Source organism: Gopherus evgoodei, chromosome 22 (assembly GCF_007399415.2).
Source record: "Gopherus evgoodei ecotype Sinaloan lineage chromosome 22, rGopEvg1_v1.p, whole genome shotgun sequence".
Classification (NCBI taxonomy): Eukaryota; Metazoa; Chordata; order Testudines; family Testudinidae; genus Gopherus; species Gopherus evgoodei.
In genome coordinates this window covers 3,890,893-3,908,128 of record NC_044343.1, presented here as the reverse complement: position 1 = coordinate 3,908,128, position 17,236 = coordinate 3,890,893, and the positions used below count along the sequence as shown (strand labels likewise).

The following is a 17,236-nucleotide window of genomic DNA, read 5'->3' as shown; positions in this document are numbered from 1 at the left end:
CGGGAGCCCAGCTCGGGGGGGGCTGAGGGGGGCACGGTGCTGGGGGGGGCAGCGCGAGCCCAGCTCGGGGGGGGCTGAGGGGGTCACGGTGCTGGGGGGGGGCAGCGGGAGCCCAGCTCCGGGGGGGCTGCGGGGGGCACGGTGCTGGGGGGTGGGGCAGTCCCTCAGAATTAGCCCCGGGGGGTGGTGGCTGGGGGCACTGCTGGACAAGGGGGCCCAGCGAGGGGTGGGGAGGGGGCAGGCGCCCCGTGTCACACAGCGGGAGGGGCGGGGCGGAGCTCTCTGTGACTTTAGCACCGCCCCGCGCTACATCTCTATGGCAAATCTCGGGGCAGAGCGGCTGCGTGAACCACCCTCCGCGATCCCACAATGCATTGCTGCACATCCACGCACGTGTCCGTGCCCGATGGTAAGCGCCTGGCTCGGAGCACTTCCGCTCACGCCCTTTCCGCTTCCGTGTGACGGCCCGGGGGCGGGGTGCGTTGCGCCTGCTCGCCGGCTGGGGTGGCCGGGCCCTGCTCCAGTGCGCATGCGGCGCTGAAGGGAGGCTGCGGGGAAGCCTTGGCGCCTGCGCAGCTGGAGCGGAGCGGGTCCTTGCGCGCTTGCGCAGTGTGGCTGTGGTGGGGGTGAGAGGAGCTTGGAGGCGCTCGGTGAGTAGCAGGGTGCACTTGGGGGCGGGGCCTTGGGGCTGCCCCCCCCGGGCTGGGCGGGCCCCCCCCCCGGGACTCGGGAGGGTCCCCCCGGGAGCAGCCCCCCCCTCCCGTCTGTAGAGCGCGCTGCTGGGGCCGGCGGGGGGCGCCGCCTGGAGATGGGGAGCCCCCGGGGCCGCCTGGTGCCCAGCCCCGCCCCGCCGTTTCTGAAAGCAGCTGCTGGCCTGGGGCTTTCGGTGGGTCGGGTTTAAATCGCGGCTGGCGGCTGAGTCTGTTGTCTGGAAAGCAGAAGCGAGTGCGGAGGCTGAGGCTTTGCACCGCTCCCGTCTCGCACCCGCCACTGTCCTGCCCGTAGAAACCCCTCGGCTTTGCCTGCACCCCGAAGCCGTGCTGCGTCAGCTGCACCCCCGTCGCTGAATCAGTACAGCCACCTACTCTGGGCCTGGTTACACCAGTATAAACAGCTTAGACCATTGCAGCTTAATCTTACACGGGGAGGGGGATGTTCTGTATCAATAGAAGCATATTTATACCAGTATAACTGTGTCCCCACTGTGGGTGGTACTAGTATAACTACAGTATTGCCCCAGAAATCACATCCCTAACCAACACAGTTATACCAGCACGGAAACCGTGAGCAAGCTTTAAGCAGTGTCTAAACTAGGCACGCTTTACTGGTATACTGTACCAGCAAAGCACTCCTAGTGTGACACAGCTTAAACTGGCAAAACACATTTTTACTGATCTAGCTTGTTCCACATACACTCAAACAAAACCAGTAAAAGTGCAGTATAACTATATCTGTCTTAGCGGCTTCTTCCAGTACACTGGTCAAGGATTGCACCTCTGTCCAACACAGCTATTCTGGCAGAAGTCTATAGTGTAGACATGGCCTTTAAAAAAAGGTATATCTCTGCATGAGTGCCTGGGCATCGGGGATAGCTTTATATGTTCTTAAATTTGATTAAAAGCAAGGGTGGCTACCTTGTATTGAAATAGCAGAGGTGACTCTGAAAAGAGGCTAGCACTTTTCAGCTTGGAAAAGAGGAGACTAAGGGGAGATATGATAGAGGTATATAAAATCATGAGTGATGTGGAGAAAGTGAATAAGGAAAAGTTATTTACTTGTTCCCATAATATAAGAACTAGGGGTCGCCAAATGAAATTAATGGGCAGCAGGTTTAAAACAAATAAAAGGAAGTTCTTTTTCACACAGCACATAGTCAACTTGCGGAACTCCTTGCCAGGGGATGTTGTGAAGGCTACGACTATAACAGGGTTTAAAAGAGAACTGGATAAATTCCTGGAGGTTAAGTCCATGAATGTCTGTTAGCCAGGATTGGTAAGGAATGGTGTCCCTAGCCTCCATTTGTCAGAGGGTGGAGCTGGACGCCAGGAGATTTCGAGCAGACACAAGCATCTGTTGTGAATAAACCACAGGGAAAGGGGTATAATTTTGTTGGAAAGCAGACTCCCGAAGGTGCTAGTGTAAAAGTTACTGGTAGCCCCCCTTAACAGCTTACAAGCAGCCAGTAGGGAAAAGCAAAAGCCTCATGTACACAGTAACCTAAACTTTTAAACTATCTTTTCTCTTCTGCCTCAAAGCAGAGAGAGCTTGCTTCAAACCAGTTTTTACTAAACAAATAACAAAAGTGCAAGGTTTAACAACCACTAATCAAGTGTTAACACGGCCAGGGTCTTTGTCTAAATGTGTATAAAAAGCTTGTAAAATTTGTATGAGACAAAGTCTTTTGTACCAAGGTACAGGACTCTCCTTTGTTCGGCAGAATAAAGCATATTTTCCTTATCCCTGTCAGGCTGTTATTGGCTCTCAGCTAGGCAGACCCAATATTTCGGTAAGAGCTTGACATAAGACCTTCATCCCCATTTCCCTCTCACTTTTGAGTTCAGCAGTGATAACTTGTCCCACTCAGTTCTGATCTGTGCTTTTCAGGTGACTATTTTGCTTTGGTGTCTCATTGAAATGTTGACTCTGCAAAGTTTAATTGAATCTTTACCCGCTCCCCAGCTAATGGAGCCCAATCACCTGTTCAGAATGTCTTCTTACTCTGTACTAAGTTTTATTGTTAACCTGGTCAAGTTGCATAGGAGCCAAAAATACCCAGAGCGTGGTAGGAAGCTAGTGGACTAGCACAGGACTGGCAGTGGGGTATCCCTGAATTCTTTTTCCAGCTCTGATATTAGTGTTGGACAAATCATTTTGCCTCTTGGGCTCAGTTTCCCCTCTCTGAAATGGTTGTATATGCTCTTGAGTAGGGGTTTGTGCTAGATTTTCAAGTGTTCAGTGTCTTTTGTCTTGACCAGTGTTTCAAAGGTACTTACGTGGCCCACATCACCATAGTATCCGAGCGCCTCACAGCACCCTTGTGAGGCAGGGCAGTGCTATTATCCCCATTTCACAGGTGGGAAACTGAGGCAGAGAGATGAAGTGACTTGCCCAGGCTCACACAGGGAGTCTCTGGCAGAACTTGGAATTGAAGGCTTGAATTGTAGGCTAGCACCCTAACCAGTGGACCATCCTTCCCCTCTGTGTAGATAACTGTATTTTACTTAGCAGAACCTCACTGTTTGCCCTGTTGCTCATTACATTGAACCTTTTTTTTCTGTAAATTTTTTTGTTGTGACATCAGAGCAAAAAGTTCTGACGGGGAGACGAAATGGCTGACAAGAGGCGGCTGGCATACTCCATCATCCAGTTCCTACATGACCAGCTACAGAACGGGGGTCTTTCTCCTGATGCCCAGGAGAGCTTAGAAGGTAAGTGGGTTGGTGTCTTCCCTGTTCGTGCCTTCTAGAGAAGAGGTCTGCTCTAGGGCTCTTGGGGAACCCAAGCAGATCAGTCCTTACTACCTGCCTCCCTTTCAGCTGTACAATTCCTGCGGTGCTGTAGTCCCTAAACCTTCCTAATCGATGAAGTGAAATCTTGTCCTATGTAAACTCTTAGTGAGAAGGGAACCCAAAATGTTAAGCAGCCAGACAAGAGACCAACTTTCCTGCTAGCCTCTTCCAGGAGAAGCACAGGCTAACCCAGGAAAGGAATATAGCCCTAAGTCTCAGAATGCTCTGCAAGACTGAGAGATCAAGGAGCATCTGATAGTACAATGCAATGGTAGAAATGAATGCCTTATTCTTGTTGGAAGCTTTCCAACCCTGATGTTAAGAACCTTCCCTGTGGGCCTCCCTGGGTATTACAGACCCTGTGGGAGGGCTGTGCTAGCGATAGGAGCATGTGGCCCTTCACCCAAATGCAGCACACACAGAAACTAGTTGAAAGAGAGCGTGCAGCCAGAGCCGGGACAGGGAGTGACTGTTGTAGGCAAAGGAGAAATAGAGAAGGTTCCTTGAAACCTGGAAAGATTATTTCAAGTGCAGAATACTGTGTATATAAAGGTACAAGGTAGAGGGGCTCTGCTAGACTGAACTCTTCCAGCATGTCCCTGGGTCTGTCCTTAATATACCGTCCTTGACTCAGGACTGGGAACGTTGGTAGGTGACCTGTGAAAGAGGGGCCAGGAGCCAGTGTTAGAGGAGTTCCCCATTTTGTTTTGTATCTCTGGTATTGCCAGTGTATAGCCAGAGAGGCTACAGCAAGCAGCTCAAAAAGCTAGTAAGGAGCAATTAACCCCCTGCATTTAAGTTTTTAAAAAACATACAAACAATAATTCAGCACTTCAGATGCTGTGTATGCTTGCAGGAGTGTAGATCTGCTTTGCCATCTGTGAGCTATATTGATTTTTTTCCTCCCTAAAGTCATCTGAGGCTATGGGGAGGTTGCCCTTGTGACTCACTCTAGAAGCTCTGTCTTTGGAGCCAAGGTTTGCACATCTCCATTAAGTGTGTTGGGAAAACACCGACATGTAAGGTACTGTGCCAGCTTCAGCAAGATAATGTTCATTCAGGCACCTGCCTGCCACTCTAGCCAAAGGACTGCTGCAGTCTTCTGATCCTTTAGAAACTGCATTGTGCTCAACAGGTAATGGCTTGTGCATGAGGTTTCAGATGCTCTAATCAACACGGTGTTATCCTTGATGTACGGAACAATGGCCTTTTGTGGCTAAGGTACTGGACTTGGATCCAGGAGATTTGGGTTCAGTTTTTATCCTTGCCACAGACTCCCTAGGTGACCTTGGACAAGTTACTAAATTGCTCCATGCCTCAGTTTCTCCATTTATAAAACTGGGATCATTCTTTCAAAGATGTTGTATGGATAAATTTGTTTCTAAGGCTGTCAGATACTACAGGGATGGGGCCATAGAAGTACATAGCTAGAAATGAAGGGCCCCTCCCTGAACACTTCAGCAAACATTAATCCTTGCAATCCAAGTCCTTGAAAGGGACTTAATGTCCCTATTTTACAGACGGGGAAACAGGCAGAGAGGTGAAATGATTTGCCCTAGGTGTGTCTCACGCCAGAAGCAGATCAGGAAATAAAACCCCATAGTCCTAGGCACTCTCAACTGTTCCACACTACCACTCCACAGCTAGATTATGCCCCAAATATGTAATCTGCTTCATATAAATTTATATTTCGGATATCTTCATAAATTCAGACTCCGTTGGAGGGAGGGAATGACATGAACAGGTGTTTAGAGGATGTGGGGAATGTTAAATGCCCACCTTCCTTTCCACCCAGTTGCAATCCAGTGCCTGGAGACTGCTTTTGGAGTATCCATGGAAGATCAAGATCTGGTTGTGTCTCAAACTCTCCCTGAAATTTTCGAAGCTGCCACAGGAAAGGTTTGTGTCCTACAGACTTCTCTGATCTAGTAATGAAAATCATTGTCTAAGCGCGAGATACTTATTAATAATATAGCTCTGAGATTTCAACTAAAACAGTGGAAAGCTACCCGTTGGGCTTAGTTTCACATCTGTGTCTCCCCATTGGGGGAATCAAAAGCTGGAAGCATTTAACTCTTAAAGATGCAGTGTCAGGGAAATTAAAGCATTGGTTTATAGTAATTGCCAGTGATAAAGCATAGCTTTCTTATTCTTCTTTGCTATTATAAGGAGCCTCATTATGTCAGAACAAATTCTGAGCCAGTCACCCCCTCAGAAGAAGACATGGCTGAAGCTGAAAGACTTAAGACTGAAGGTAACCACATATTGGGCTGATATATTGACAGGGGAACGATAACATGGTATATACAGTACAGGCAACTAACAATGAAGGAGGCAGGCAAGCTTAACTCAAAGTATCTGAAGGTCTGCACAGCAAGAAGGAAGAGGAATTGTGCAGGGTGATGTAATTAGGAGCAGTGTGGTGGAATTAAGAACGGGTTCATCTCTGTGTATAGTCACATGGAGTCAGAGAATGCTCCACCTGTGTGAGCGATTCACCAGTTTTTGTGCTCTGATGAAAGAGCATGCCTTTGTCTTGCTAAGTATCAGAGGGGTAGCCGTGTTAGTCTGGATCTGTAAAAGCAGCAAAGAGTCCTGTGGCACCTTATAGACTAACAGACGTATCGGAGCATGAGCTTTCGTGGGTGAATACTCACTTCGTCAGATGTTTGTCTTGCTAGTTCCCCAGAGTGCTGCTGAAGCAGAAGGCTGCTGGAATGTTGTTCAGACTGTATGTATAGGAACTGCTTCCACAACCTAGAGGCAGCACCCTCTGCGTGGGCATCTGGCAGCTCCTCAGCAGGCTCTCAAGCAGGAGGAGCAGAATCCTATGTTCAACTAAAACTGCAGAAGTGTATTTAGGTGGCAGAATGTAGTGGCTCCAGTTGGAATCTAGCTAGGAGACCCAGTTAGCGTTCGCTCTGATCATTGTATTCTGGAAAAGAACATGTTGACCGGAACATGGCACAGATGCGCATGGTTTTCCTCTCAACTGTAACCCCTTTTCCCTGCAATGTTAAGACTGCATGCTCATCCTGGAAGAAAGTGAAACTCTCCCCACTCTGCAGCACCCCTAGTGGCCAGTTAGAGCAGTGCTGCCTGGCTCAATGAATCTGTGGATGGAAACTGAAAGCTGTTATGGTGATTGTGGGCTTGAAAGATGCTAAAGAGAAATTAATGAGGGAGCCTGCAGGATCCCTTCTGAAATGGTCGTGCTTAGCTTGGAAGCCCAATAATGCCAAAAGACCTATGGTTTCCTTGCTGGAGACTTCTCCCTGCACTGTTTGCTGAGCAGTTCTCCCAGTTGCTCATATTCTGAGGCTGCAGTTCTCAGTCATGTGGCCAAGGGCCCCCTGGGGGGCTGTGAGCAGGTTTCAGGGGGTTTGCCGAGCAGGGCCAGCATCAGACTCACTGGGGCCCAGGGCAGAAAGTTGAAGTCCTGCTGCCCCAAGCCCTGCCACCTGGGGCTGCAGCTGAAACCTGAGCGACTTAGCTTCACTGGGCGCCTTGTGACTTGGGGCCCCAGGCAGTTGCCCTTCTTGCTACCCCCTAATGCTGGTTGTAGCTTTTATATGCAGAAAACAGTTGGTGTAGCGCAGGTGGGCTGTGGAGTTTTTATAGCATGCTTGGGGGACTCAGAAAGAAAAAAGTTGAGAACCTCTGTTCTAAGGGATGTGCAAAAGGGTGGAGTTTTCAGCATATCTACATGCTCCTTTTTGCATTATGTTTTAAACAGAGGCCAAGAAGAATTGAGACCCCAGCCCATTGCTCTAATTGCTTCATCTGTTTGACTTGTTACAGAGACCTTTGTTTTTCCATTTAGGTAATGAACAAATGAAGGCAGAAAACTTTGAAAGTGCTGTGTCTTTCTACGCAAAAGCAATTGAATTAAATCCATCAAATGCAGTATATTTTTGCAACAGGTACTGACATTTAACTCTCTTTGCAGGTTTTTATATTCACATTCTTGTATTTTGAGCCTCGCCTCATTTTTCATTGTTTATGGGGCCCTTGCATGGTCCGACTCCTGATTTGAACTTTATCAATCTGTTCTTAATTTATTGTTTGTCCTTTGTTTTTTGGCAACTTGTGCTGATGTGTTTTCCTTTGACTTCTGCCTGCCTTGTGGCACTGGCATTTCTAGGGAGGGCTGTTTTCCATATCCCTGTCCTATTAAGCACTTGATGAGATATGTGGATACCAAGTAACACTGTCTGGCTCTGCTCGAAAACCCCTTTGTAACTGCCGCAGACAGCACAGATTTGGAAAGATTGTGTTGCTAATGGACGAAGCAGCAAAACAAGATCTGATCTTTCAGAGGTTGAGGATTGAAGGCCTGGTTTTCAAGGAATTCAACATGCAGTTGTGTGCGAAAAATGCTGATTTAATGTTCGTTGAAATCAATGGAAAGACGCTCATTCACTTGGCTCAGTGCCTGCGCTCCCAACTTATATTTACAGTTATCATGTTTGCATGTATACAAATGGCCATGTAATTAACCTATTATTAGCCTCAATGCATGTCCAGCTCTTTTGAAAAATCATTCATAAGCTGCCTTCCCGTCCTGAATTTTGCATGTATCATGTGGGCATTGAGGGCTTGAGCTTATGAGGTGCTGAGCACTTTCAACAGAAGTTGCAGGATTGAGGCATGAACAAGCATATTCCAGATTTATATATATATTTTTGCCTCCATCTGTGTATGTGTGTGATGGGGGGGGCGGGAGAAGACCGGGGGGCAGGGGAAAAGCATAAACGTTGTTATGACCTGAGAAATCAAGGCATAGAGCTGTGATATCTTGTATTAAGGGATCAGTTTCCATTCTGAATAATACCAATTTGAACAGATCTACAAACTAGTAGACACGTCTCCTTCACTCATTAGCCACCTCTGAGATGGCACAGGGACGGAGCCAAGCTCCATGATATGTTTGGGAGAGAAAATGAAGGAAGAGGATAGTGCATTCACCTGAAACTACAGGGGGACCTTAGGATGGCAGTAGGTTGTTGTTCAAGTTAGAATCCGAGCTGAAGTCAGGTTTAAGTTTAAACCTTCCCTTGGGCGCTGAAAGAGGAGCATGAAGGGTTACTTTGATTGGCATATTCAGACCCAATAAGCTTCCTGTGCATTGCTTTCTCCATTCTCCCCAGGGCTGCTGCTTACAGCAAATTAGGAAACTATGCTGGAGCGGTCAGAGACTGTGAAAGAGCTATCGGCATTGATCCAAACTACAGCAAAGCTTATGGCAGAATGGGGTAGGTACTGGCAACTGCTTCTTTATAAAGGTGTTGACTTCAAAATGAATGGCAAGTCCTGTGGTAATGATCCTGGTAGTGGTGGTCTGCGTCTGAATGGTGACATGGGAATATCCAGTGCTTAATGGCCTGTGGATCTTTCATGTGTAACCTTCTATAACGGGCCTTCATTTTATTTCCTCTCTCAATAGCTTAGCCCTCTCCAGTTTAAACAAACACGCAGAAGCTGTCATTTACTACAAAAAAGCCCTGGAGTTGGATCCAGACAACGAAACGTACAAATCAAACCTTAAAATAGCCGAACAGAAAATGAAAGAAACCCCTAGTCCAGTAAGTTCTTTCCCATCCTGTTTGAGGGCCAAGCTGAGAATTAATGCTGGGTTGTGGGGAGAAAAATAAATGTCTTAATTGTGCTACTTTAAAGTGTTACTGGCCAGCTCTAACTGCTACATTGTCGTCTCTCAATATCTGACAGTGCATTGTTAACTTGGGTTAAGTCTGGAATATGGGTGTAACATATAAGTGGTAATGGTGGGGAGGAGTAGGGGAAAAGGCAGTTTATAACACAATTAAAACCCAGTTAGAATAACTTCCCTGCAGCACTGTGAACCCAGACACAGCAGCACTGGGCTTATCTGGAAAATGCCTAGAAAAAGTGAAACTGAAAAGCGGAGTTTCACAGCCCTAAATAATGTTTACTCTCCTATTGCACTTTTAACTATGAAACTGTGTTCATTAGTTCTTACTAGTAGGAAGTATGTGTTTTTATCTTGGTGGCCTTTTAAAAAGGGACAAACCTCAGCGGGAAAAATATCCTTGATCACACTCAGTTTTCAGGCCAGAGTATTTAGGGTTTGACTGATTCGCAATTCCACTAAGGGCCCCTGACAGTGGACTTCAGTGTAAATGAGCATTAGCCCTTATGGCAAGAGTATAAATGAAGAACCCTTAAGCAACAGTCACTCTTACCTTTGTGTAGGTTGAAATCACAGCTCTGTGTACAGAATGATTTGCAGCTGGAGTGATGTTCTGTTTAAAGACGTACACCTGCAGGTTAATTGCAGCATGCTGTGAGCTGTACTGGAGGCAGGTAGATGTTGTTGTGCCTGACTACATTTATGTTTGGTTTCCTCCTTGCAGACTGGAGGCACTGGAGGATTTGATTTAGCTGGATTGCTGAATAACCCAGGCTTCATGAGTATGGTAAATTTGCACACATTAGATCCCAGCCAGCTTGCATCTTGTCCGTGTATTCGGATGTAAGGAACGAAATGTATTGATGCGTGACCGTGGGAGTTCAGACATTTCACTAGCAGATATGTTTTCATTTCATTCATCAAAGGATTGCTTTGAGGAGACTGAATTAAAGCTAAAGAACCTGTTACTTACTCACAGGCTTTTCAGTGTGAGATGTGAGGATGTGATAGAGACTCCCTGCTCTGCGTGATCGGCCTTGTCTCGTGTGGTGTACTGTGTTTCTCTTGTCGCTGCTCTTCCTGTTAATATAGCTTAGTGTCGCAGCCTTCACTTTGTGGAGTTGAATGGCACGACATCTGTATATCCACGTAGGCACTTCTTTAAATAGGATGTAATCTTTTTTCTTTTTAAATAGGCATCTAACCTCATGAACAATCCACAAGTACAACAGCTGTAAGTTCGGTACCATCTTGTATTTCTTCTTTGAATCACTCCTTTGACTTTGTGCATTGGTTGGCTGTTGGGGTACAGCTGAAGTGAGGTTCTGGGGCTCAGAAACGTGCATGAAGACATTTAAAGCAACACATTATTTTGTTCTGTGTACCTGTTGTGATCATCATGGCTTGACATGCTAAGGACTTGTGTAGGAAAGATGTGCAGAAAGGGGAGGGAAGGTGGCCTGTAGTTACCACACTGAGCTGGGGCTCAGGAAGTCAGGGTTTGATTCATGGCTCTGCCATAGATTTCCTGCGTCACTGGCGAGTCACTTCACCGGCGTCTCATTCCTTGTCTGTGAAATGAGGATACTTTCCTGCGTCGCAGGAGGGCTGTAAGCACAAACTCATGAGTGTTTGTGAGGTGCTCACATACTGTCGGGCCATAAAATACAAAGATAAGCCTTGTGACTCTTCTGTTTATCCCCTTTAAAGCACAATTTCAGTTAGAAATGGGGCACTCTAACGAAATTCTGGGGATGCTATAATTTATTCTGACTTCCTGATCCCATTGGCTTGGCTTACAAGCCAAAGATCTGGTGTCACCATATCCAATTGGTTCTTTCTGCCTCTTCCATCATCATTGTGAATAGAGGCTCTGCAGTTGGAACTGAACTGCCAATTTTGTTAATGACACAAAAGGCAGGATAAGATCCATCTTGTATGCCCATAGTCCCTCTGTCTTACATGAGTTGAAACACCTTTGGCCTTCCAGTGTCCACAGATCTCACTTGTAGACACACAGTGAGCAGATCTCTTAATGTAATACAACCTCCTCTATAAACCATGCATGCACAAGGCAGAATCTTCACATCTGTCAAGACAACAATAGCAGATACTGTAGCAAGGCCCATTATTTCTAAGATCTTTACAATATCTATACTCCAGCGCACTTGCTAGTGTGCTGTTGATAACATAAATTAAATTAAAATGAAACTGCAGCTGATGAAATTAATAAACAAATGGTGAATTAGAGAGGTTCTACTGTATGTAGCTTTTTGACTGTCACCAGACCTTAACGATCAGAAGGCAAGCGGCAGGGGTTTCAGTAAGATTCTCCTGAATGTCTGACCAAGCATTCAGCAGTAGAATTGAGGAGAGGGGGATTGGATTACGCTTAAGCCCGTGAGAAACTCTGGCTCTTCACTCTAATTGTAGCAGTGCTTTAATTTAAATTTAATTCTAGCAAGCCAAATCTTTTCCTCCTTAATCGTGAAACTGACATGCTTTGTGCTGACTTTAAGAAAAGTAACTTTTGTGCCTACCAAAAAACTTGTAGTAAGTGAAATCTCCATCTCTCTTTGTTCTGAGCAATAAATATTTCTTTGCAGAATGTCTGGGATGATTTCAGGTGGCCAGAACCCTATGGGAGCAGCAGGAGCAAGCCCTTCCCCTAACGACCTTGCCAGCCTTATCCAAGCGTAAGTCGAATGACTTTTTTCCACCTCTTTGAATAATTAATAGATGCATTTCAGCCTTCTTGGTCAAAAGTCAAAGCTTCATTTACAATCAAGTACCTTCCAGAAAACTTTAGTCTCGACCCTGCTTTTCAATAACATACCCCAGCTTCTTTTCTTAAATAGAACAGGGGGCATCTCTTGTGCCGTGGAAAACTTAGTATCCCCTGGGTCGCAGTGCTAGACTTCTCTGTGCTCCAAACTGCTCTGACATTAGTGATCAGTTAGTAAGTGTCAAAAATCAGGACAGGGATAATAGGCACCTATATCAGAGAGAACCCCAAATACAGAGACTGTCACTATATAATCGGGACATCTGGTCACCCTGCCTGACATGCATGATGAGAAAAATTGATTAGATATGTTGCTTTCTTTCCTTCAGAGGTCAACAGTTTGCTCAGCAGATGCAGCAGCAGAATCCAGAGCTAATAGAACAGTTACGAAGTCAGATTAGGAGTCGGACCCCCAGTGCTAGCAATGAGGATCAGCAGGAATGAGAATACCAGGTGAGTTCATAAGCCCTACGTTATACAAGCCAGCTGTATTGAGCAGGGACTTCTATGCTGGGTTACTCAAGATCTGTCTCATTGTCTTTGGACAACTTACTTCACACATTCTCTGTGCCTGTTTCCCTACTTGTAAAATGTGTGAGATAGCACCATACCTCAGAGAGAGACTGAGGATTAGTGGTTGTAAAGTGCTTTGAACAATACTATAGAAGCACAAGGTGCTATTTACATGTCCCTTGCTGGCCATCAAATAAATAAATAAGTCTCATCTTATGTGCAGAGGGGTTAGGAGAGGGGCAATTTTAAAAAACCAAAGTCACAAATATGTCTTGTCTTCCTGTCTTTGCAGTGCTACCCGTGGGAATTCTTCACTATAAAAAACTGGAAACCATGTGTGTGTTGCCATTTCTCCAGTTGGAAAAGAGAGAGGAAAACAAACCAGAAAAGAAAAACTTTATACGACCTGCATGTTAAAGACAGATTCTCATTTTCTTCCCCTAGTCCCTTTGCCTGCCCCCCAAATCCCTCTTTTCCCTCTGGAAGATCCAGCAAGCAGTAAACACAAACCAGCATCAATTATCTTTCTCGAACTCAGAAAACCAACCACATTGTTACCGGCTACGTTGAGGATTTGAATTTATTTTCAAGGAAACAGCACTCTTCACTGTAAGAAGCCTCCATCCTCTTGACCAGCTGCTTAAAAGGAGTGAACAGCTCCATTCCCCTTCTTACATCTTTTCATCATGTTTAAGAGATGCCATTGTTTAAATGCAATTAACCCGTCACAGCTCACTGAATCTCCTTGGCCCAACAGCCAGGTGTCAAACATCGCTTATGTTCCCTGCATTTCTTATTCGAGTGCATAGCGATACTGCTGATGTGGTTTCTACACAGGAGATTAAGATGGTGGACATCTCTAAAGGCATTTGTGAATGTAAGTGTATTTTGGGGGATGGGTTGCCTGGAGTAAGACCGTTTTCTGTGACTCCTTCAAACTGAGCATTTTTGATACACTTTTTTCAGATCTTTTTTGCCAATAATGAGACAATTTATCTAGTGTTTTAAAAAAAAAAAAAATCATGGTTCTATCTTTGTCAGCTGTCCTCTCTGCGGTAGTTGGAAGGAGAAGATTTGACTCCTTTTAGTTCAAGTTTTTAGAAGTTTTTGTTTTTATTGTCTCTTACGTGTGAGTGGTCACGGAGATCAGGGCTTCTATGATAGAGATGGGAGTTGCAGATACCCATTTCAGAGGGGTTTGAGTTGCTGAATACATGGGAATGTGAGCTGGTGGAATAAAACTGCTTTTTTGGATCCATAATATACTGACTGGTCACTAACTGAGCTGTGGAACCGGCAAGGAACTCTTATGCCTCAGTGTATTACAGGCAGGATGGGGAGGGGACCCATGCAATTTATCAGAATAAATGTCCTGCATCTACCAGGACCTCTAGTATTACCAAAATGATTCTGTAGCTCAAATGCCCATACTGACTTCAAAATGTGTAAGTGATTCCATTGGAAATTCCACTAGTCAAGCTCAGAGGAACTTTATAAATCTGAGATTCAAGCTAGAGTAACTCAGCAGGAGGGGATGTGTGTGAAGTGTCATATTGCCAAGTGCAAGAAAACCATCTAGTTTAAAGCTTGGTAGGTGTAAGAGATTAAAAAGCCTGGGGGATGAGTGGGGCGGGAGGGAGGTGTGCATCCAACTAAATAGGGTTTTGTTGTTGTTTTGATACCATCTGTAAACAACTTTTTTTAAATACTCTAACTGTGGTCATTATAACTTGTGGAGAATAAAATACTTTGATGCGCTTTGTCATCCCTTTTGACCAAAGGTGACCAAAACAGCGAAGCTGTAAGCCGCAGGGTGTGACTGGCCTGCCCAGTCTCTTCATAGGAATAATTAATTTGGGCCCCAGTCCTGGGCTAGCTCGCTCATGAGTGGGCTGCTGCACCTGTATGGAGTTCTGCTCGCTTCAGTGGGATCTGCCCAGATACAGCAATCCACCCCGGTGCCGACACTTGCAGGATCGAGACCTTGCTTTCACTGTGCAACAGTTACAACTGGAGAAAACCTACAGGTGGTTTTTCTTTCCCCCTCACTTTGCTGATTGTTTTGCTCCTTTATGTGAAACTCTCTCCCGGCATATTTCTAAGTAATTTGGCAAGAGAAACCTGGCAGGATCTTTTATAGTTAAATTGAAAATTAATAACAAGGGAGAGATGCCAGCTAAAATTCACAGCCTACTTAGAAATCTATCTCTCCGTTTGTTACCAGTTCCACCTTAGACTGATAACATTTACATTTTTAAATATTCTAATGTCCTTTTCATGCAGCTTATTTACTATTGTATGAGACTCAGCTTGGCCATTGAAAATAGGCTAGTCAGTTTCACTTCATTTATATGCAGCTTTTAATCAGTTTCACTCTGGGTGTCCTACAGGGGCATTGTGCTGCAACCAGGGGAATGTTGCTACTTTGAAAATTAACTGGTTCCATAGCAATTTTTTAAAAATTGATGGAAATATATTTATTAAATGTTGCAATAGCTGATGATAACTTAAACTCCTGGAAAATTTTGGACCTAAATTCTTCCCTTAAACTATTGCAGCTTACCAGTCCTTTTTCGATATATAAAGAAGTGTTTTAAAGGGACACTATCAATTTAAAAATCATACTTCTGTCTCGAGATTTTTATCAGTAACACTCAAGATTACTTGAAATGAAAGCTCAGTGAAACAAACGATGTCTTATTCTTGTTTCATTTTGTGCATTTGACAGCATTGTATAAATGTAGCATTGTTGCTTTCCCTTTTAGAGTCCGTGTCCTTTGTTTAGGTGGGTCTTTCCCAAAGTAATGAGAGAAGAAACAATTTTAAAACCAGGAACATGAAATTGTAGAACCACAAAGCTACAGAGCAGTTGTGGAGCTAGAGATTACTTTAAATTCAATATTTTTAAGCAACAAGGTTTCAGGCTGGTGACATCCCTTTCATGTGACTTGATTAGAGTAGAATATTTTATGATGCTTTTTTACATTAAGTAAAACCTCTTACGCCAGCAAGGCAGGACACATTGCAGCATGTTCTTGCGTGAGCAATGGTCACGGTCTCTCGTCCCTTTTCGAGGCTGCTGTAAGATCACAATTTGAGAATCACTCCCGGAGGGGCTACACTCTGCTTTCATTTCCATTTTTTGACAGACTTTACTGCTCTGGTTCCTTATGTTTCTTTCCCACCTGGGTTGTCCTGTCACCATGTTTGTTTTCTTGTGTCTTTTTGAGCGTTACCCAAAGGATATTTTAAATTTAGAGTTGTAAAAACAACATCCACCTCACCACAAATTTTATTATGGACTGTTCAAAAATGGGCATGGCATTTTAAGATTGTTCTTAGCGCTTCAACTTTCTCCCCCATCTTCCTAGCAAAAACTGATAACTTTATAAGAAAGGGCTGTGATTGGATGATCCAATATAGTGTATGGAATCAGCTAATATTTAGTCATGTCTAGCTCTCTGGAATACCTGCATCTACACTCCATCTCACAAGCTGAAGGGGCGCAACTCCTCTCGCTGCATTCACCTCGTGCAGAGAACTTTTTGCTTTTGGTGAGGCTTGCACTTTGTCCCCTGGGACCTTCTGTGGCTAGCAGTTCACATGCAGCACCTGCAGTGATACATTTAAAACTAACTAATGCATTTAAATGTTTTTATTTAAAAAAAAAACACAACCCACTGTATTATAAAGATAAAACACCTGAAAGTGAAACTGAGTGATGTCCTTGCAATTTAGAACTTCAGTGGGGGAACCATTAGCTAACTCTTTTTCTCTCTTCCTTTTGGTGTGAATTTTTTTAAAACAGTGGTTCAGAGATACTGAAGGGTTTTTTTTTTAACCCTTCCAGTTTCTTTCTAAATGGCAAAGGAGCATTGCATTCCTGCAGCTGAGTGAACGGTGTGTGTCTAACAAAAGTTTCCCGGGCAGCAGCATTCATAGCCGATGCCTCAATGGATACAGTGAGGTTCTCAGCCAGAGCCATGGCCTCCAGCTCCATAACTAAGTCCCCACCCTGGAAACAAACTGGTCTTTTCTGGCTTTGAAGTTACTTGTAGCTTCTGTTTTCCTCACAAGCATGATTACTTTGTGCAGGTGTAAGAAAGATGCAGAGCTACAGAGCAGGCTTTGTCAGGCCTGACTATAACTTCGCTCCCAGCAAGAAACAATTTCTGTGGCTCTGTCACCAGCTATGAAACAGCAAACTATGAAACTTCAGCCCTTGGACAAAGTCCATCCCTTAAACTAGAGTAGTCCCTGGGATAAATTGGACACTCAGTGCAAAACTTGAAGCATCCAGTTAAGGTGCTGTTATGCCTCTTTTCTACTCCCAGAGGGGAACTTCAGTAGTGAATACTGATCTTAATCAATTCACCAATGCTTGGTAAGTTTGAGCCTGGTGAGGTTCTTAGAGAAATACATGCTCCACAATGTCCATTGGCTGTGATCCTTTGTTGTGCTTTCTAAGTGCTACAGTAATATAAACTAAATTCATGTAGCTATGATATTAACTATAAGTATCATCTTTTTTCCCCTAGTTCCCATCTTCCCCCTGTAATCTCAGCCAGCCACTGAGCCCTCAGGCACAAAAGGAGGCCAGATGTAAATAGGGAAAAGCAAAGATTTCTTGTTGCTGTCTCATTTGGGAGCTGGCAAAGGGAAAAGTTCTGTTGGCTTTTCCTCTCTACTGAGCAGCCCTGACCAGCCCTGCTTCATCATTCATCCTACCTCCCTGTGGAGCAGAGAACCTGTTGTTAC

At 44.9% G+C, this 17,236-nt stretch overlaps 1 protein-coding gene across 3 annotated transcripts; it reads left to right on the top strand.

Annotated features, from left to right (window-relative positions):
- The first annotated feature begins 262 nt into the window (after positions 1–262).
- Positions 263–15,235, top strand: SGTA (small glutamine rich tetratricopeptide repeat containing alpha). 3 transcript variants are annotated; one of them, XM_030540413.1, is made up of 12 exons: positions 263–409; positions 3,302–3,428; positions 5,305–5,408; positions 5,679–5,763; positions 7,333–7,432; positions 8,660–8,764; positions 8,956–9,094; positions 9,905–9,967; positions 10,377–10,414; positions 11,787–11,876; positions 12,295–12,418; positions 12,771–15,235. In XM_030540413.1, exons 2-11 carry the CDS (start codon positions 3,329–3,331, stop codon positions 12,407–12,409), a joined length of 939 nt encoding a protein of 312 aa, XP_030396273.1. In that variant the 5' UTR covers positions 263–409; positions 3,302–3,328; the 3' UTR covers positions 12,410–12,418; positions 12,771–15,235. The 3 variants fall into 3 exon arrangements, with proteins under 3 accessions (XP_030396273.1, XP_030396274.1, XP_030396272.1); XM_030540414.1 differs by lacking the exon at positions 263–409 and adding an exon at positions 496–648 and having other exon boundaries at positions 3,293–3,428; XM_030540412.1 differs by lacking the exon at positions 263–409 and adding an exon at positions 496–650.
- The last annotated feature ends 2,001 nt before the right edge of the window (positions 15,236–17,236 follow it).

Coding starts and splice junctions, on each gene's coding strand:
- SGTA (XM_030540413.1), top strand. CDS start 3,329: ATGGCTGACAAGAGGCGGCTGGCATACTCCATCATCCAGTTCCTACAT. Junction 7,433..8,659: donor GCAGTATATTTTTGCAACAG/GTACTGACATTT, acceptor CATTCTCCCCAG/GGCTGCTGCTTACAGCAAAT. Junction 9,095..9,904: donor TGAAAGAAACCCCTAGTCCA/GTAAGTTCTTTC, acceptor TCCTCCTTGCAG/ACTGGAGGCACTGGAGGATT.